This window comes from Pongo pygmaeus, chromosome 7, assembly GCF_028885625.2.
Source record: "Pongo pygmaeus isolate AG05252 chromosome 7, NHGRI_mPonPyg2-v2.0_pri, whole genome shotgun sequence".
Classification (NCBI taxonomy): domain Eukaryota; kingdom Metazoa; phylum Chordata; class Mammalia; order Primates; family Hominidae; genus Pongo; species Pongo pygmaeus.
In genome coordinates this window covers 23,413,830-23,434,599 of record NC_072380.2, presented here as the reverse complement: position 1 = coordinate 23,434,599, position 20,770 = coordinate 23,413,830, and the positions used below count along the sequence as shown (strand labels likewise).

At 52.6% G+C, this 20,770-nt stretch overlaps 1 protein-coding gene across 2 annotated transcripts in view; it reads left to right on the top strand.

Moving 5' to 3' along the window:
• LOXL2 (lysyl oxidase like 2) overlaps positions 1 to 20,382 on the top strand; it is a 103,132-nt gene extending 82,750 nt beyond the window's left edge. For both annotated transcript variants that reach the window (XM_054497368.2, XM_063669354.1), the window contains exons 8-14: positions 433 to 600; positions 3,299 to 3,464; positions 7,696 to 7,939; positions 14,160 to 14,275; positions 15,396 to 15,532; positions 18,624 to 18,735; positions 19,454 to 20,382. In XM_054497368.2, coding sequence (XP_054353343.2) covers positions 433 to 600; positions 3,299 to 3,464; positions 7,696 to 7,939; positions 14,160 to 14,275; positions 15,396 to 15,532; positions 18,624 to 18,735; positions 19,454 to 19,533 — 1,023 coding nt within the window. In that variant the 3' untranslated portion in view covers positions 19,534 to 20,382. The remainder of the gene's footprint in view (positions 1 to 432; positions 601 to 3,298; positions 3,465 to 7,695; positions 7,940 to 14,159; positions 14,276 to 15,395; positions 15,533 to 18,623; positions 18,736 to 19,453) is intronic.
• Positions 20,383 to 20,770: the final 388 nt, after the last annotated feature.

Below are 20,770 nucleotides of genomic sequence, written 5' to 3'. Positions count from 1 at the left end.
CTCAGACCAGCAGGGGAGCCATGGGACAAGATGGCAGTGGCGCTGGAACCCGCCAGGTAGGGGGTGTGGCAAAAAGTGCCCAGGCAGGAGTCTTGTGAGATTCCAACATGTCAAGGTCCCGAGGGCACCATCCTCCCAAAGAGCAGCCCCCTACTGATAGGCTCGTGGGGAGCAGGGTCAGCTTCTGCTGTGGGGCTCAGTGGAGTCACTGGGCCTCCCCAGCTGCTTAGGGTGCCTGGGGTGGGGACCTCACTATAAGACCATGCTAGGCACGGCACTGCCACCGGGGGCTCCCAAGGGTGCTGCTGAGTCTGAGTGTGTCCCGGGCAGCACCACCTGGCTTAGGACTCCAGGACACTGGGGCTGATGGCAGCGTAGTGGGGAAGCTCCCTTGTCCCTCTTGGTGACCGTGGCCTTCCTTTGTGTCTGCAGCTGCGCCTGAACGGGGGCCGCAATCCCTACGAGGGCCGAGTGGAGGTGCTGGTGGAGAGAAACGGGTCCCTTGTGTGGGGGATGGTGTGTGGCCAGAACTGGGGTATCGTGGAGGCCATGGTGGTCTGCCGCCAGCTGGGCCTGGGATTCGCCAGCAACGCCTTCCAGGTGAGAAGCCCCGGCCTCAGACCCCGCATTCACGCCCCATGCAGTCTGACCACACTGTCTTCAGTCAGCCCCCCTCTCCCACGTACCTTCCCTAGCCGTAAAGGCAGGACAGAGCAAGTTGCCCTGGACCCAGAGTCAGGGAGCCTCGCTCTGGCCACAGCGCTGCTCCTTACAGGCCTGAGTCCTTGGGCAGGTCACTCCCACCTCTGCCTCGATTTCTCGGCTGCAGAACGAGGGGTTGGGCTCTGCTTTTCATGGTCCACTCCTGCTCTGCACACTGGGGTTCACCCTGGGCTCAAGGCTGATCCTGGGGGGTCCTGATGTGCCTTGTGCAGAACAACTCAGTCCTTTGGGGAGGTGGTGACCCCCAGCCCAAGGCTCAACCCCCCCAAACGCCTTAGCTTGCTCCCTTGAAACCCGCTCTGGTCTGAACACATTTCCCCGCTGGCATCTGTGCCTAATGCATTCTCCCATTGACACGCTAGGGAATCTCCAAGCCTTGTCACATCAGCTGCACTTCCTCCCACTGCCCCTTCTCCAAAGAGAGTGACTCAGCTGAGAACAGCTGAGCTCTAGTCCTAGTTCCCACCCTCCCGCCCCCATCACAGAGCAGCAACAAAATAGGAGGCTCTGGGTCTAATCCCGACGCATTCCCACCAGCTGGCTGTGTAATGGTCTGGGGCAAAGCAGACACCCTTCCCTACCTCAGTTGTCCTCCCTGTGACATGGAATGAATAATCCCAAGACCTCAGTATCCTGGCTGTAAACACTTCCATTAAGCAGCTTACAGAACAGGAAGATGCTTGGAGACCCTCCTCTTGTGTTGTTAATCCTGACTCCAGCTCTCCTTCCCCAGTGGCCCTTCTTGGGACCTAAGAAAGGGGTTTAGGGAGAGAAGAGGAGAATTCCTGCATCCTTACTGAGCCTGACTGTCTCCCATGGGCTGGGTGGGTCCCAGGTCGCTCCAATGGGAAGTCCTGAGCCCTGAGCAGAAGCTGCCTGGGGTCCCCTGCCCTGTGGCTCCTCATTCCGGCATCCAGAAGGGACAGGCCTTTAAAATAGCTGCTTACGCCCTCTGGGAGCTTGGCCTCCCTAGGCAACGCAGTGTTTCTGCTAATATTGTTTATGACAAACCAGGGCACTCTCTAAATCTCCAAGGAGAGTGGAAAAACAGCGCCACATTTCAAGGGAGTCTTCGACCAGATATTTTTCTTCCCAGTCAGTTCATTCCTAAGACACCTGGGCCTCAGCTGGGGTCTTGAAATAGGCCTGGGACTGACATTTGTTCCAAATCTGCCACTGATTACAAGCCCCATCCCTTCTCAAGTCCCCATTTTTTTCATCTGGAGGATGGAGGTGGGTATTGGTCAAGTTCTCTAGAGAAACAAAACCAATAGGTTGTATGAATGTGTTTGTGTGTGTGTGCTATCAACCAACAGGATGTGTGAATGTGTGTTTATATATGTGTGTGTATATCTCTCACACACACAGCATGAAGACAGATATTTCTTTTAAGGAATTGGCTCATCTAATTATGAGGTTGGCAAGTCTGAAGTCTGCAGAGTAGACCAGCAGGCTGGAAGCATTGATGTTGCAGCTAGAGTCTGAAGTCAGTCTGTGGTCATTTTTTTTTTTTTTTAACCCCTTAAGATCTTCAACTGATTGGATGAGAATTGCCCATATTATGGAGGGTAATCTGCCTTACTCAACGTCTACTGATTAAAATGTTAATCTCATCTAGAAACAGCCTCACGTAAACATCTAGAATAGTGTTTGACCAAAATATCTGGGTACTGTGGCTTAGCCAAGTTGACACATAAAATGAACCATCACAGGAGAGTTTAGATGAGATATTAATACTTCCAAGGCCCTTCCTGTCGTGATGGTCTGTCTCTGATCCCAAGAAGACCTCCCTGAGCTCTAATCCTGCCTCAGCCTCCAAGCCCAAGAGACCCGAGGAACACAGCACCTGTGTTCTCATCCTGTTTCTGTACCTGACAGCCCCATTCTGCTCCTCATTTTTCTCTGCTGGAAACTTCTCTGAAGTGTGAGAGTAAATCCTAACAGTATTTTGAAGCCCCATAGAGCAAAGGGGCCAAATAAATCCCAGCATCCTAAGCCTCGGATCTCCTCAGCTTCTGTGCAGAACTACTCTATTAATTGCTCTTTAAACTGGGGAAAAGTCTAAATTCAGAATTTCGTCTTTATAACATGTCTAACGATTGACCTATGCAAATAGATTTCTTCTTCTCTCTCACCACTTCCAATCAACCAGTAACATCTTCCTGGAGCACTGTGTTGAGAAGGATTCTGAGATCCTATTGGGGCTTAGAGGAGAGAGTGCTGTGATTGATTAGCAATATCTGCCCTGGGTCAGGACTAGGGAGTGGGCAACCTGAGTTGCATGCACCTGCCATTCCTGACACACAGCCTTGCAGTATTTGACCACAACCTTAGCTCTACTTCCCTGAGGGAGAGAGTGACAGAGTCCAAGTGCTACGGTCAGGAGACCTGGATTCCCACTCACTCTGCCACCAACTAACTGCACAGCTTGGACAGGTGACTGTCTGTGCTGTCGCCATCTGAAAAAATGGGATCATAAAACGTTGGGATTTTTGTGAGGCTGCAAGTTGATAGGATATGAGAAAGTAACAATTCGAGATGATGTACCCACCATTTGTTTTGTTGGTTCTTCCAGGAGACCTGGTATTGGCACGGAGATGTCAACAGCAACAAAGTGGTCATGAGTGGAGTGAAGTGCTCGGGAACGGAGCTGTCCCTGGCGCACTGCCGCCACGACGGGGAGGACGTGGCCTGCCCCCAGGGCGGAGTGCAGTATGGGGCTGGAGTTGCCTGCTCAGAAAGTAAGAGCTCCTCCCCTCCCTCCCCACCAGGCTCCCGAGGGGACCAGAGTCCCACCAGTTATTCCTCAAGAGACTCTGAAGCCTTCCCATGAGCCAAGCAATAGAGGAAGGTGGAATGAAATCCTAAGGGAGAAAAACTGGGGGCAAGAGAGATGACCGCCACCCCAACCACAGATCGCTGTCTATGATGTAGTGGGGAGAAAAGCGGGAGGGAGGGGCTGCAGTCTGTAGCCTGTGTTCAGTCACAGGACCACTGCTACTGCAGTGACCCAGGGCAGACTACATGACTGAGAGTGCCTCCGTCATGCCAGTTAAATGAGGTCGATGACATCTTCCATGGGTGTTGGCTTCCTCCCTCCACCTCCTCTGTAGAGCATTTCCTGTTTTCAGACCCTGGAGGTCACTTAGCTGCCTGGTGGTTCACTGGGAGTCCTAGAGAGATTGAGCCCATAGAAGGGAATGCCAGCCAGGATTCAGATTGACCCACTTCCTGAAGCCTCCCTCCCATGCTGAGAGAAGAGGAGCAGTAGACAACCTTTTGGAATGCTGTCCTTCTGAGCCCAAACCCTGCCCTTCCTTTCCTGGCCTTATAATATAAACCCACACGCAGCCATCTCCATTGGGAGGCCCAGGTACTGGCCAGAGAACTTGAGACCAGACCCTGCCTTATTGGCTGATCTTGGGAAAGCGTGTCAGCCTCTGTGGTCTATAGTTGTAGTTCTCCCTAGAAATTAGAAATCAAGTGTGACAATTAATATGTGCAAGGGCTTGATAAACAAAGATGCACTGTCATCCTGCTATCACGGAGAATACAGGATTGAACTGAGCCCAGCAGCTGCGTCTCCCACCAACCCCTTTTAGACTCACTAGCATCTCCTAGCCCTTGCAAAGCAGGACCTCAGGGCAGGCTTCTCTGGGCAGACATCACAAGCTATCACATCCTTGTGAGAGGAGAGATGGCGAGATCACCATCTTACCAGCTCCTCAGGGCAGGCTTCTCTGGGCAGACATCACAAGCTATCACATCCTTGTGAGAGAAGAGATGGCGAGATCACCATCTTACCAGCTCCCCAGGGGAAAGCATCCCAGCAGAGAGGAACAGCCACTCCCCTGTTGGGGGCCTTTTCTTTATTCATCAATTTATTTATATTTGCAATATCCCATCTTTTCCAGAAGGAAATTAAGATAATACAAACCTAAATACAATTCAAGATAGCATAAAATAAAAACAGATGAAAGATAGACAGGTGCTGGCAAAATGGTAGTGGCTTAAAATGGAGCCAGGGAGGGGTTAATTTTAAAAATGTGTACTAGGGGGTTCTATGCATTTATTATGAGTAGGTCACTAATTTCACAGTGAGCTTCCTAGCAGCCAGAGCAAAGAGAATACTGGTCATTAATATAACTAACAGTACCTATGAGATAGAAACATGGCTATGAGTCAAGAGAAGCCCACAACTCTAAGAGATTAAAGGGAATTTCTGAGGACTGAGATTTATGAGATGAATGATGCCATCAGATCCTCATGGAAGATCCAAAAATGAGTTTCATGGGGAGATTTCTTAGAATGCTGCACAGCTTAGGCTGAAGCATCACTGGGAGTGTGTCTGCAGCAGGGCAGTAGTCTTTGGGGCCAGGAACACAGCTCTTGGCTGCCCTGGCTAAATGCATGTTAGAGTATTCAGGGAAATAAAGTAGTTCTTCAGGCAACCCTTCATAATATCTTATTCTCACTCCACCAACTGCATATGCTAGAAATCTACACATCCTCCTTGATTCTCCCTCTTCCCCACCACCCCCATGTCCAGTCCCTCTTGATTTTAACCTTTCAGTATTTCCTCAACCTTCTCTATGTCTTTCTCTGCCACTGTTGCTGCCTGTGTCCAGATGACCACCTTCCACACAGCATCACTGCAAAGGAGATCCCTACAGTGATACGTGCCCCTGCGGTGGCTTCCCCTCCTCTCCCCTCCCCAAAGCCAGAGCCAAGGCCACGTCCCACTTAAAATCCCACCCAAGTGTCCCACCGCACTTCCGTGACCAGGGGCTCGCACGGTGCTTGTGTTGTCCAGCCTCCTCCCTGGCCACCCCCTCCCGTCCTCAGTGTCTGCACCACACTGGCTTTCACCCTCCTTGGTGCCGCAGGGGCCTGGCACAGGCTGTTTGTTTTGCCCCAACCTCATCCTTAGTGTTATTTCCTTGAATCCCCACTCCTCCTTCAGAAAAAAACTAAAACACAACTTCTCCCAAAGCAGCCTCCTGACCACCCACCCGACAGGCTCCTCCTGTTACAATTCCCATCATACCCCGCATTTCTCCTGCCAGCTCTTGTTGCAGTAGTAATTATTATGTGCTGAATATGTCTCTCTCTTGCTAGAGTCTAGGGTAGTTCCACCTCTGCCTTGCTCAGCTCTGTCCAGAGAGCCTAGCACAGTGCATCGTAATACTCAGGCCCTGGGTACGTGGAAGGATGCCACCTAGGAGTTCTGCTGCCTGCTGGATGCAGGGGAGGCCAAGTCCCCAACCCATGGCAGGTGTTGAGATTGCAGGTCTCAGGCTACCAGCTAAGCACAGACCATGGGACATTAACGATCCCTCGCCTCGCGAGCTGGCAGGAGAGCCTAAGTGGAGACCTCCATGCTCAGCTCAGAGGTATTCAGAGGGGCTGTCAACTAATAGGCTCACACGACATCCTCATAAAAATAAGCGTATCCAGAACACTCAGTACAGGGCAATGCTGCATCCTGGCATAGCCTTCAAGAAGAAATACTTGTCAGTAAACGGGAGCCTCCTGATTTACGGCTTCCATGCCCCACCCCACGTGCCATCTGTGTGCACCCTTTGCCTACCCTTTGGTTCCACACCCAATTCTTGCGAGTGGATCTGCTCTCTAGAGGATGCCAGCTCCGTCAGGTGCCAGTGAGCTCACAGGGTTTACTGAGAACCCACTGGGCTCTGCCGCAGCCTATAAGCCTGGAGGGGGAGGGGGAGAAAGGAGACAGAGCTCCCTCCACGTGCTGGTGAACTTGAGGGAAGCAAAACTCACAGACTCTGCTTGCTTAAAATTTATAAGCAATTCTGCCAAGCAGTCTAGGGGGAAAAAAATTTACAAGCAACTTGTCAAAATAAAAGATGGCAGGATCTTGTGATCACTGATTAATATATGGCATTTTTCTGTGTACTAGAAATGTTCACTGAAAGCTCACTTTTAAAGGTAAAGCCTACAGTTAATCCTTTTGCAAAGAAGCTAAGCCTTCTAATATAATTGTTTAGTAAGCGTAGATTGTAGCCATCAGTCATTCTTTTAACACCTGCTATGTGCAGTGCACTAACTGAGTAAATCAACCATTGTAAAAGACAGGCACCTGGGGAAAACTCTCCCGTAGGGCAGCAGTGTGTGCCCTGGAACCTGGAAGAACCTGTTAAGAAGGCAATTTGGCAATAGGAATCAGAGACTTAAAAACAGACAATGCTTTCTCCTAGCACTTTCCCTTACAGAGATATATTCTAAAGAAAAAAAATAAGTTATATGCACAGATTTACTACAGGGTATTTATCACAGCTTGTAACTGAAAAATTCCAAACAGCCAATATATCTAAAAATACGAGCTAGAGCTAGGAATTAAATATTATGTAGCCACGAAATGTGCTGTAATGGATATATGTCAACGTGAAAATATGTCAAGATGTATTTTAAGGGGAACTGTATTAGTGCACCATAAATCTACAGACACTATTATACATGTTGGAAAATATGTCATTCCCAGAAGAAGCAGACCAAGGTATTAGAGGTGTTCTTTCTCTCTGGGTAGCACAATCACGTCGTTATTGTTGTTTTTGCATTTTATTATGGAAAACTCGAAGCCACTTGAAAGTAGAACAATATAATCAACCCCCACGTGCTCATCACTCACATTCAGCGCTTATGAGGCACGGGATCTGTTAACGTACCATGATCTGTGCTTAGCTCGTAGCCTGGGACCAGGTGTGTGAGATTTTAACATCTCGCTCATCTGCACCGATAACTGAAGAGTTGTCAAAGAGGACTCACAGCAGAGGAAAAGAGGAATTTAGGGTCTTGCTGAACAAGAAGGTAACCTTGAGGAGCCCTTGAGTCATTCCAGAAGGTGGCGGTAGGCAGGAGAGGGGGTTTGTCCCAGCTCAAGAATCAGAAGTAGAAGCCTTGGGGAGGGGTTTCTTGCCTTGTTGACCAGCATGCCGTCCTCCCCAGCCGCCCCTGACCTGGTCCTCAATGCGGAGATGGTGCAGCAGACCACCTACCTGGAGGACCGGCCCATGTTCATGCTGCAGTGTGCCATGGAGGAGAACTGCCTCTCGGCCTCAGCCGCGCAGACCAACCCCACCACGGGCTACCGCCGGCTCCTGCGCTTCTCCTCACAGATCCACAACAATGGCCAGTCCGACTTCCGGCCCAAGAACGGCCGCCACGCATGGATCTGGCATGACTGTCACAGGTAGGCCTGGCTCGCCACCCTCCCCACTAAACTGCCCGGTGGACGTCCTGCAGGCCCCAGATGGGAGTTCAGAGTTGCCAGGGTCACTTAGAGCCAAGAGGCTACATGGCCTGGGGATAGGATCCTCCTAAGTGGGGGGCTTGCGTCTGCCACACTGGGCTGTCACATTTCCCGAAGCCATTCTCCACTCCAAGTTCCCCCGGCCTGCTGCCCCTTTTTCCTGCCTCCAACGCTTCTAACATCAGGAAACACACTTTGTTTTGAGCGCTCATACCCTCCTTGTTGACCTTCAGCCCACGGTTTCCAAGTGTGTCCACAGGTTTGTGCGCTGCCAGGTACTCCAGGCTCTGCAGTTGCTGGAGTTGCCCAGCCTGGCGCAGTGGTTCACACCTGTAATCCCAGTACTTTGGGAGGCCAAGGTGGGCAGATCACGAGGTCAGGAGATCAAGACCATCCTGGCTAACATGGTGAAACCCTGTCTCTACTAAAAATACAAAAAATTAGCCAGGCGTGGTGGTGGGTGCCTGTAGTCCCAGCTCCTTGGGAGGCTGAGGCAGGAGAATGGCATGAACCCGGGAGGCGGAGGTTGCTGTGAGCTGAGATCATGCCACTGCACTCCAGCCTAGGTGACAGAGCCAGACTCTGTCTCGAAAAAAAAAATATATATATATATTCCACGTACTGGTATGTATTTTAAGTACCTCTAGGAAGACAATGGGTGTGGAGACTGAAGTCTAGGCCCAAGAGTCCTGAGACCTGGTCTCTAAATGCAGCCGTGCCTCTAGCCAGTTGCATGATGTCAGGTCAGCCGGGCCGCATCACCTGGGACCTCACCTGTCCCTTCCAGCTCTGTCAGTCTGTGGACCTGATCCCAGCGCTGCAAATCCCAGGCAAGGACAGAAGAACAGGGTGAAATCCTACAGCCAGCCCTGGCTAGAGCTACCACAAGCCATCTGCTCATCCTCTTACCTTCCCTCTGTTTGTTTTCCCTTTTTTGCCTGGACTCAATCTAATCCAGAGCCTGCTGTCTCTGCTTGTCCAGGGATTTTTTTGCTCAGACCTGAGCTGGGTGGGTAGAGGGAAGAGAAGCAGGCACACTCTTGGAAAGGAAGGGAGAGAGACCTCTGCCACTCAATACAGCAGGAAGCCCCTGAGGGGCTACAGATGTGGCCTAGTCATTAACCTTCTCCACACTTGAATGGGCCATCTATACAACTGAGCCTTTGCACCACATCCCTGCTTCTCAAAGTGAGGTCCTTGGACCAGAGGTATCTGCCACTATCTGAGAGCCTGGGACCTGCTCAATCCCAGGGCCTGTTGCAGACCTACGCATCAGCATCTGCATTTAGCAGGATTCTCAGGTAACCGTGTGCACACTGACGTCTGAGAAGCCCTTGTCTAGATGATGTTGAGGCTCCGCTGCAGCTCCAGAATGTGGTCATCACTGTTATGGGCAGAACTAACATGTCCTGGCCTCTTCTAAGTGTCAGGCCCAGGGAAGCTTCGTTCTCCTAGAAAAGGACACAGAGGCTTGGAGTTGTCTTTTGCCCGAGATAATGCTAGGAGTTGCAGAGAGCAGGGATCCCGGTTTGGGCCTGTCTGACTCCAAACCACATGCTCTTTCTTTTTTGTCTGCCAACTCTTCATCAGAAATCTATCTTTAGCTTTTTTTTTTTTTTTCATATCGCAACTGATGACCTAGTCACATTCAAATCAGTTTTGGGATAGAGTTGTTCCACTAGTCTCACAAGAAAGGACTATGGTAGAATTCAGGGGTGCTGATTTTCCATTCAAACAATTGAATGTTCTGAACGTCCTAATTAGCCCAAGAAGGTGTGGTCTTTATAGAGAAGCACGCCAGTCTTCTTCAGGGTGTAAGTCAGTAGAGTTACACCCTTTAGGGAACATGTGGGTGGAAGCCCTGGGCGGCGGGGGCTGATGCTGCCTATGGGTCTATAAGCAGAAGATAATTGCATCCCAGCCCTACATATGGCAGCCCACTCAGAGATTACATGGTAGGAACCTCCCTGTGCCATATACTTACTCTCCAAGGAATTGGTCTCCTCTAAGAATAGGCACATGGTGACATCCTGGAAATGTTCTTCTGATCTGGAGACTCTGGCTCCCTGCCTGCTCCCCAACCCCCCGCTCCCCCGCTTCCCCGCTTTTCCTGTGGTCTATTTTATTTCTTTGCTTACAGATGTTCCAGTCAATGGCTTGGGAGGGGATGGGAGGGAAGGAAGGACATGCTGAGCACATGTACCCTCTGGTCTCCCCCTCCTGGTCCATAGCTGAGAAACAATGATCATAAGATCCCAGGGACCTTAAGAGGAGTCCCTTGAGCTCCAGGTGACTTCTCCAGGTGCTGTGGGAGGAACAGGATCCTGGCCTCAAACCTCTATTGGGTTCCTTTTGGAAGCTGATGAGAGCTGGCCCTTCCTCTCCTCAAAACAAATATTTCTAGAAGTTTAATAGCCTATGTCAGCAGATTTGCAGACACTCTGAAGGCCATCTGGAGCCAGGCTTGAGAACCCTGGCTCAAATTAGTGGGAATGGGAAAAAATGCCATTTCCAGTTTAATTGATGCTACCTCGGGGAAGAGAGTTCTGTTCTTTGAAAGCCCTTGGCTGAAACACAAAGATTGGCCCCCTTGGAAATTTCCTTGACAACCAGACCTGGAGGAAAGTGCCCCCGGAGTTATTCTCTCTCATGTGCATTGTGCCCCGGCCGATGGTCATGCGTCTCTCTCCTGCCTCTTGTGGGGCCACCGCTGCTCAACTGGCACGATGTGCCACAGCTCTGACAGGACAGAGCACAGATGCACAACAGGCTCCACAGGCCGAGGGGCTTGGCTCTGCCACCTCGGGGGGAGCCCCAGGAGAGGAGCTAGGAGTTGGAGAAGCAGGGCGTGTGGGCTCCAGTTCAGATGACAGTCCTCCGGGTCAGGGATGGCATTGCTGCAAAGAGGAGAGACTCCCTTTCACTCCACCCTGCCTACCACATGTGCTGCTCAGCTTCCTGGGAGGATCAAAGCCCACAGATGTGATGTGGCCCCTGGGAGCCAATCTGAGGCCCTCATCACATCTGTGGGGCTTGCTCCTGCCAAGGGGCTGCCTGGCACAGGGGGATGGGGGGGTGGAGCAAGCAGAAGGGCCTCTGCCTTTCTGGCAACTCCTCCTGGGATGGAAACATCCCCAGTGTTTTCTGAAACAAGGACAGGAGTGTTGCCCCCACCATGGCAGAGCACCTCCAGGACTGTCCATTCTGGATGCCCCGGGGACACGTGGCTGGGGTGGGAAAAGATGTAGAGTGCAAGCATCTCCTCTGCAAAGGGCACCGAGGCTCTGACTGGGAGTTTCACTGGGGCCACCAATGACCTAGGACAGCAAAGAACGTATCTGCTTCTCCCATCTTTCTCTGAACCAGCTTTATCTGTCATCTGTTTTGCATCCAACACCTCCTCCCTTGATGAGTGCCATGTCTTAAAACACTGAGCTCTGGGCTGGACGCAGTGGCTCACACCTGTAATCACAGCACTTTGGGAGACCGAGGCGGGTGGATCACTTGAGGTCAGGAGTTCAAGACCAGCCTTGCCAACATGGTGAAACCCCATCTCTACTAAAAATACAAAAATTTGCCAGGTATGGTGGCATGCGCTGTAGTCCCAGCTACTCGGGAGGCTGAGGCAGGAGAATTGCTTGAACCCGGGAGGCAGAGGTTGCAGTGAGCCGAGGTCACACCACTGCCCTCCAGCCTGGGTGATAGAGTGAGACTCCATCTCAAAAAAAAAAAAAAAAAAAAAAAGCATTGAGCTCTGGAGTCTCACAGTAGAAGACTGTGTCTCCTTTTGTGCAGATCACAGTGACCTCTGCCAAGCATCAGGCGCTCTCTCCCCTTAGCGTTCTGGATTTTCCTTCCAAGTCCACGCTTCCCTAACTCTACCCCAGGGATCCAGCCCCCTCCTAGACGCCCAAGGATCACGACAGCTCAGCCTGCAAGAGGAGGAATACCTTCCTTGCCAGGACTCACCGTCCCATCTTCCCAGAGTCCTGCTCTGTATTTCCTCTGGGGAATGGGTGGGTAGTGCTGGTGGGCGGGGGAGTGGGGGGGTCTCTAGGCTCTAATCCAGGCAGCTGGGAAGGAGATGTGGCCCTAGGGAGGGATGACCACATACGCCTAAGAGGCATAGTGGAGATGCCCAGGACAGAAGCCAGGGAAAATTGGGAGGCCATGAAACCAGCTGCTCCCCTCCGAGTGTTTGCAGGGGAAAAACTGAAGCTGGGGAAGATTTAAATCAAGTCTGCAGGAAGCCGAGGAGTGGGACGGGGTCATCCTTACAAGAGTCTTGTCTGTGCGCTCCGTCTGAATTCTGTTTAGACAACGGAGCATCAACCTATTTCTCTTCAGTCTTTCCAGCTGGTAAACGTGGTCACATAAGCCCCTCTCTGAGCAATGCAGACATTTTTTAGGCAGTGAGTCAGACCTCATGTCTCTTCTTGCTCCTTCAAGAAGCCAAAATAGACTTTCTCAAAGTCGTCACTTCCACGGCCACAAAATGACTCCTTGTGAATGTTCTCAGTGGAACCCGGGCTTAGCGTCATTTTACCCAGAAACATGAGTGACCGAGGGAAACCCAACTTAGCAACTCCTGATATTATTTTTAGCACAGGCAAATGCAGGAGGAAGGGAAAAGAGCCTCGAATTTCCTCGCAGGAAACCTATCCTGTTCATTGCTGTCTTCCCTGTTCCCCATGCCCCCGCCGCCCATACACAGCAGAGGGAACCTGAGGCCAAGGGCAGGGGGCTGGGGAAGTGAGGAGCTCCCGCTGGCCGTCGTAGCAGCAGTGCTAGTGGAGGTAATAAAAATGCTGCTACTGTGACTGCTATGATAGGAGTGTCACGAGGAAGGGGACAGGTATGTCAAGTGCTGACTACTCATGTGCTACAGCCTTGCGTTAGTTATTTGACACCATTCATCTTATTCAATCTTGCGGCCCCGAGAACGGGCAAAGCCACCCTCCCCTCTTTGTCGAAGAGGAAGCTCAGATCCTGCACCAACAAAACAGGGGACTCTGCTCCCATGACTTGGCGCCTCGTTCCTCGGTTTCCCTCATTTTCCAAATGTCCCTGTAATGGCAGAGACAAGCATATAGGAATAGTTGCAGACACTTGCGACATGCACGTTGCAGGTTGGGATCAGGCTAAGACAACCTGCTTCTTCAGCCCTGGGCCTGGGCAGTGCAGGCTTCGGGAAGGCCCTGCAGCAACAGGCGACAGCCCCGTTTCCCTTGTTTATTCTGAACCAAGGGCTATTCTAAACCAAGCGCATGTGTTCCAAGACTCTGCATCTGTTCTCAATTCCTCCCGAGGGAAGAGAGGGAGCGTCGTTATGTAAACCAGCGGCAAGGAATTTGCAGCCTGCTTGCACAAGCTCTCCTGCAGAACTCTCTTCTGGAACCCCCAGGGACGTGCCTCCCTTTGCCGCTGCTGTGCGACCCTGAGGATGAGTCAATGTCTCCCTCCCAGAGGGCCTCCCAGCTGTCTTTCTGCTCCTCCCTGCTTTATTTGCACAATGCAAGGAGCACAGACTCGCTGCTCACCTCCCAGGGCCGGAGGTGAAGCTGCAGGCCCTTCCTGACCAGGTCTGAAGCACAGGCACGACCTTGGAGTACCTGCGTGTGTCCTGTACAGAGCACATGTTCTATTCCTTACTGTTCCTGTTCTTTCTGCTTCTCCCCCTTAATCATGCCTCCTTCCCTTTGGTTTTTCGCCCTACCATATTCCATTTCAAAAGACATCAAAATGTGGAGTTTTTTAATTACCCTGAAGAAAGTGCATCCAACAGGAAGGGGCTGTGAAAGCCAGTTGCACGCTTATTAAAAACAATAGCTGGAGTTCTGTGCTTATCATACGCAGTGCTGGCTAATCCGCTCACCTCCCTGGTACCCACAGCACCCCATGCATTACGATGATCATTCCCATTCAGCGGAAGAGAGGACGGAGGCTTAGCAAGGTGAGCAGTGGTCTGACTCCAGAGCCCTGAAGCTGCCTCTGCAGCACCGGCTTTCCTTTCCTCAGGCCTCTCATCCACTCCTCTCCCCACCCGGCCCCCTCTGGTCCCGTGGAAGTATTCCCAGAGGCAAATCGCCAGCCAGGCCTCTGCTTGCAAGCAGCAGTTGCTCCAGAAACTGACCTCCAGGCCATCTCTCTCTCGCTCCAGGCACTACCACAGCATGGAGGTGTTCACCCACTACGACCTGCTGAACCTCAATGGCACCAAGGTGGCAGAGGGCCACAAGGCCAGCTTCTGCTTGGAGGACACAGAATGTGAAGGAGGTATCTGTGGGCAGAGTGGGGGGATGGGAGGCCTCAGAGGGACTCGAATGCCTCTGCCTCCACGATCACCTGGCTGGAGCCCAGGCCTGGCACTGACCCTGTGTCACTCTGACCACTGCCACCTTTCCCCATCTGGACCTTCCTCAGCTATAGTGAGGCGCTGGGGGCATGGGCATGACCTGGTTCCAAGGGCACCCAGATTCCCCAGAGCTGTGCTGACCGGCACTGGTCGGTCCACAGGGCCTCCTGGACAAGATCCAGACTCTCGGGATCCTGCTCCATCTGGGCTTAGCAGCCTAGACCCTGATGCCTATGCCTCTCCCACTCTGGCTGCCACCAACCTTTTTTCTGGTGTCCCAATGCCAAGTGTCCCTACCACATCAGGCTGTCATCCTTCAATTATATCTCAAATGCCCTCCTCTGAAGCGCCCCCCGCCCCTGGCAGGAGTGGCACTCTGCTCACACTTCTAGTAGGTCACCACACCTGCCCTGTGATCACCTGTTAGTGCACCTGCAGCCCTGGGGGCTCTTCATGGTGAGACATGTCAGTTATTCTTGCTAGACCCACTATTTACAGCAGTGTCCAGGCATGGCAGCTTCTCAGTAAATGTGTGTTTAATTTGTTATTCATTGAAGCGGCCCGCCACTGACTTGCCGTGAAATCACACAGCAGACAGGTGTTGACCTCTTACCATGTGCAGATAACATGTAAGTGTCAGAGAGACATGGGCCTACACTCTAATTGCTGATCCTCCAGAGGAGACAGACAGTATGACCCCCACGTTTTGCTAAACCACAGGCACCAGAGATTTCCCCGGTACACACACATGCAGTTATCCCCAGGCTGAGGATGTCACAGAAAGGCCAGGGTGGATCAGAGTGGTCCGGGAGGGCTTCATGGAGGAAGGGGGACTTGAGCCTGGCCTGAGAGAAGAGGCAGGATGTGGGTAGGGAATTGAGTGGGGGGTTCTATTGAAATGAGAACAGATGAGCAGCCCACACAGTGGGGTGGGATGCCAAGCCCAGATGAAGCAGTGGTAGGGGCCTTGGGAGCAGGAAGAGGGCGCGGCAGTGGGGCCATGGTTCCCTGGTGACGAGCTCTCCTCTACTCTGCCCGCAGACATCCAGAAGAATTACGAGTGTGCCAACTTCGGCGATCAGGGCATCACCATGGGCTGCTGGGACATGTACCGCCATGACATCGACTGCCAGTGGGTTGACATCACTGACGTGCCCCCTGGAGACTACCTGTTCCAGGTGAGGTGGGTGGGAAGGGGTTCCAGCCCTGCAGGGGGAGGAGGGGAGGCCACCTCCACAGGCTCCTTCCCATTGGTGTCCACACAGGGGCGTGGAAGTCAGGCTGTCTAAAGGGCAGGGTGCTACCCCCAGAGGCCATCACAGTCCATCAGTTAACCCAAAGATGTCAGGCATGGGGACCTGAGAAATAGGGCGTGCACAGGACCAGAGGCGCCAGAGACATTCACATTTGATTGAGTTAACACCTGGTGTACATGCAAATCAAAACTCATCAGCAGGCTAGATTTGCTCCTCCGGCCAGTTTATTCCATACACGCTCAGGCAACCCACACCTCTTGTCTCCTATGGAGCTCTTCTCTCTGCCATCCCCATTTCTCCTAGTGCCCTAGCCTGCCTTTGTCTGTGCTTTCAAGACTGAAAGCAAACTCATAAAGAGCCAGTCACTTGCAAATATCTGTGACTTAGCTCTTCCGGAAATATCTGCCTCATAGAGGAGGATCTGCAGAAGAGGCCATTCTCAATGCAAAGTGAATCTATAAGAGTAAAATATTGAACATGAGAGACAGCTTGGCCAGGTGACTTCTTTTTCAGAGGGGTTGCCAGGATTTGTTTCCACATATTCTGCCTGGGCGGAAGGCCAGCCCTGAGGAGGAACCAGGGGGCCTTGGCTTCCCTCCTTCCTGAAAATAGGGGCATGTTCTGGCCAGGGCTCTAACTGGGGGAGACAAGGGGCACTGTGTCCCTAATGTGTCTCCCGGTGCACGGGTACACGTCCACCTGCAGAAGCTTTATCTCACCCTCTCACTCTCCTACGTCCTCACCCATGTCGTTTTCCAGCTTGCCCTGTTGGCTAGCAAAGTGGATGACCAGAAATGTGTCATTCCGCCTTGAAAGCTTTCCTGAGGGGGCATTCAGCCAGCCCAGGGCCTGGCCCACGGTCCCCACCTACAGACAGTCCTCTGAAGAAACAACACCTTCAGGGAAGTCACCACAGAGGGGCTTTCAGAGGATTCCTGGGCAGTTTCAGAGGCTGGAAAGCAGACAGCCAAGCACTTTTCCACCCACAAGCCCAGAACCACAGACTTGGAGAGGCCTAACCAGAGAGCTATTTATTTTAAAAGATGAATAGCCGTGGCCATGTGCACGTATACAGTGCCTGGTGGTTTCTGTTTGAGGTTTGCTATCATTTTGCTGGGTGAGTGTGTATCTCCCTGTATTCTGGCCAGTGCCATCCACTTAATAACTGCTATTAATTGCCTAAGCCTGGGGAATGCATTGTTTGATTTTATCTGCCAAGGAAGGGGAGATAATTACCCCATCATTACCTTCATCTCATGACCGCCCAACCCCAGACATATCGACTCTTTATTTTGTTTTCTCAACCCCTACACAGTACAATTAGCAAATGGACTCATTAGGGGCATGTTAATACCTCTGATTCATCACAAAGAACATTCCCCTTAAGATAGACACAGAGCTTTAGATGCTACAGGCGCTGGCCTGGGGACTCACGGGACACAAGTGCTGGTCTTCACTTCAGACATCAGTGGTGCTGTGAAGGACAGGAGGAGGGAGCTGGGCGAGGAGGAAGTGACCTTCCACGCAGAGGGACCTGTGCAGAGCTCGGAGGCAGGGCTGAAGGGGTCTCCTGGCTCCTGGTGGCCCCCGCTTTATCCGCTTTCTCATCATTTCCTAGATTCACAGACATACAGAAACCTAAAGCCACTTCCCGCAGGCCCTTGTGAGATGTCGGCCTGCAGTAGATGAGTGGGGTGAGACAGTGGGGGACACAGATTTCCAGCCCCACCTCCACCCCACACGTCACACTGGCCCTCATGTCCCCAACACGAGCCCTTGCTGCATCCAGCCGCCCTCATGGCTGCACTGTCGAGACGCCTGGGCGGCCAAGGAGCTGCCTAGGCCTGCACAGCTGGAGGCCTTGGCATGTGGAGCTGTGTTTGCCCCATGCCATGCATGGGCCAGGGACGAGGGGGCAGCTAGAATGGTTGGGTGGAAAAGAAAAAACTCAAGCCGCCCCGGAGCAGGGCAGGTACCTCCTTAGCTAAAGGGACAGGGCCCCAGCGGGACACAGCTGAGCCAGGTGCAGGCCCCCAGAACAGCCCGGCTGGGCCAGAGCAGAAGGCCGGCTGCCAGGCTGGCCTTGGCTTCCCACAGCACCTCTTTGGGCAAGCCCAGCGGCCTGCTAAAGGGTCATGTCCAGGCCCTTCTGGGGCCCCAAATTTAGAGAATGTTCCTGAACGAGCAGCCTGTACCCGCCCCCCTGCTGTGGGTCGCAGCCCTTCCAAATGTGGCAGGACCCTCGAGGGAAGGCCTGTCTTCTGCGTCCTCTGCCCCTCTGTTCACCACTGTTGTCTCTTCTCCCTCTCCCTCCCTTTCTCTTTTCTCCTCGGGTCCTCACTATAAACCTCCCCTTTTCTGTCCCCTCACAGACACCCTCCCAGAATATGTCCTTCCTATTCCTGCTGTAGCTGGGGGGATGCAGATGCAGGGGTGGCTGGAAGGATGGGGAGAGGGTGCAGCTTCTCCAGCAGCCCCAGAGCCAGGCCCTCGGTCAGCAGAGCAGACAGGGACACGGATCCCCAAGTCCCACCTGTCACTTTACAGAGAGAGGAAGGGACATGTCCACAGTCACACACCTGTGACGAGTGTCCCATCTCCAGCGCCCAGGCAGCCCTCTTCCCACTTCCCACACCGCCAGGTCCTCCCTGCACCCTTCTGCTTCTCTTCAGCATCATTTTCTGGGGCCTCCCCAGATCCCAACTCCTGCCTTCCCCAGAACTCCCAGGAGGGGGTGACCCCCTTCTGAAGGCCCACCCTGGGTAGAGGGGTGTGTGTTACACTGATATGGACAGAGGGCAGGGTCTCCCTCTTCCAGGCCATGCTCCCTCTGCTCCCTGACTCATCTCTTCCCTGCCCCAAGGACTTTGCTGAGACCCACAGACCCCCGTCTTGGGTCCCGGCACCTGCCACGCTCCCCTTCCCTGAGGTCGCTGGTCTCTCAGAGCCCCAGGCCTGGGTGTAGGTGGCAGCAGAGGGACCAAGCAGCCTCCTCTGTCCTGCTTCTCCCTAGGTTGTTATTAACCCCAACTTCGAGGTTGCAGAATCCGATTACTCCAACAACATCATGAAATGCAGGAGCCGCTATGACGGCCACCGCATCTGGATGTACAACTGCCACATAGGTAAGGCCCAGGCCGCCCCCGCTCCATGAAGCAGGCGGGAGCTGCCCTACTTTCTCAAGGACCCAGAGGCAGCTTCCTAATTTGGGTAAAGAGCTCGGGGAATGCAGCCAGCATCACATTTCCACATTCAGGACGGAAGCCACAGACACACAGGCCTGGATGGAGACTGAGTTTTTACAGCCAGCTCCGGCCATGGAGGGAGGGTGGTACAGGACCGGGCCGGCCCAGTGCAGACCCCAAGGCTATTTAAGGGTTGGAGCTGAGGCCACTGGCTCATTATGCATGTGACCTCAAAAATGTGGGCATCAGCAATCTGTGGGCTCTGCCTATCAGGTTTTTCTGTCAAGAGCTGGAAGCTAGCAAACTACTGTTATTTCTAGTCTCCAATAAAGACACTTTTTTCCTTGGATGATAGGGCTTGGCTTAGGGAACAAAAGGGAAGGCAGAGCTTTTTCCTCTGCAGGAAAAGTCATGGGCCTCACTCTTAGCAAAAGGTTAAAATTAAAGGCGCTATATTTATTCACTCATTCACTCAACTTTGACAGAGCACTTGCTATGTGCCCAGCCCTAGAGATGGCCAGTGCCTGGCACCTGTCCTTTTGAGGGCACACAGAGGTGGCCCCAGCAGAGCCCCTGAGGCCCACTCCCCCGGCTCAGGGTCAGACAAGGCCCAAGCATCTCATTTGTCCACTCTCTCTCCCCGATTCTCGCTCTTCAGGTGGTTCCTTCAGCGAAGAGACGGAAAAAAAGTTTGAGCACTTCAGCGGGCTCTTAAACAACCAGCTGTCCCCGCAGTAAAGAAGCCTGCGTGGTCAACTCCTGTCTTCAGGCCACACCACATCTTCTGTGGGACTTGCCCCAACAACTGAGTCTGAACGAATGCCATGCGCCCTCACCCAGCCCGACCCCCACCCTGTCCAGACCCCTACAGCCGTGTCCAAGGTCAGGAGGAAGAGGACCCTCCCGTCATTCACGGGGGGCTGCTGCCTGACCCTTGGGGCCTGAGAAGGCCTTGGGGGCTGGGGTTTGTCCACAGAGCTGCTGGAGCAGCACCGAGAGCCAATCTTGACCGGGATGAGGCCCACAGACAGGCTGTCATCAGCTTGTCCCATTCAAGCCACCGAGCTCACCACAGACATAGTGGAGCTGCACTCCTCCAGTGACACGTGGACAAATGCGGGCTCATCAGCCCCCCAGAGAGGGTCAGGCCGAATCCTATTTCTCCTCCTCTTAGGTCATTTTCAGCAAACTTGAATACCTAGACCCCTCTTCCAATGAAACCCTCCAGTCTATTATAGTCACATAGATATTGGTGCCACATGTTTTCTGATTTGGTGAGCTCAGACTTGGTGCTTCTCTCTCCACAACCCCCCCTTGTTTTTCAAGATACTATTATATTTTCGCAGACTTTTGAAACACAAATTTACTGGCATTTAATATTGGACATCTGGGCCCTTGGAAGTACAAATCTAAGGAAAAACCAACCCACCTGTGTAAGTGACTCATCTTCCTATTGTTCCAATTCTGTGGGTTTTTGATTCAACGGTGCTATAACCAGGGTCCTGGGTGACAGGGCGCTCACTGAGCACCATGTGTCATCACAGACACTTACACATACTTGAAACTTGGAATAAAAGATTTATGAAACGTGTCTGTGTTTCCTTTGACCCACGGCACCTGGGCCCTGAGCAGCAGGCTTCCTATATTCAGTGGCCGGAAGCAGAGCTTCAGATACATTCATGGTTTCCTCCAGTGGACGTGGGTCCCCAGATCCCCTCCAGCCCAGGGTGGCCACCAGGGAACCTCCTTCAACAGACTCCAAAAGGGGTAGCTCCTACCCTCTGGGAGAAGCAGTCTAAGGAGATCACAAGAAGTAACGGAACAGGAGTCATCATCTTTCTTGAACTCCTGTGGTTTTTACTGAAACTTGTCAGGAGGCATAGGAGTTGTGCGAGGGCTGGATGGGAAGTCTAGATTTAAACAGCCACCAGGCAGCTTATCAAAGCAAGAGGGCATCCGTTCACAGGACAGGGGC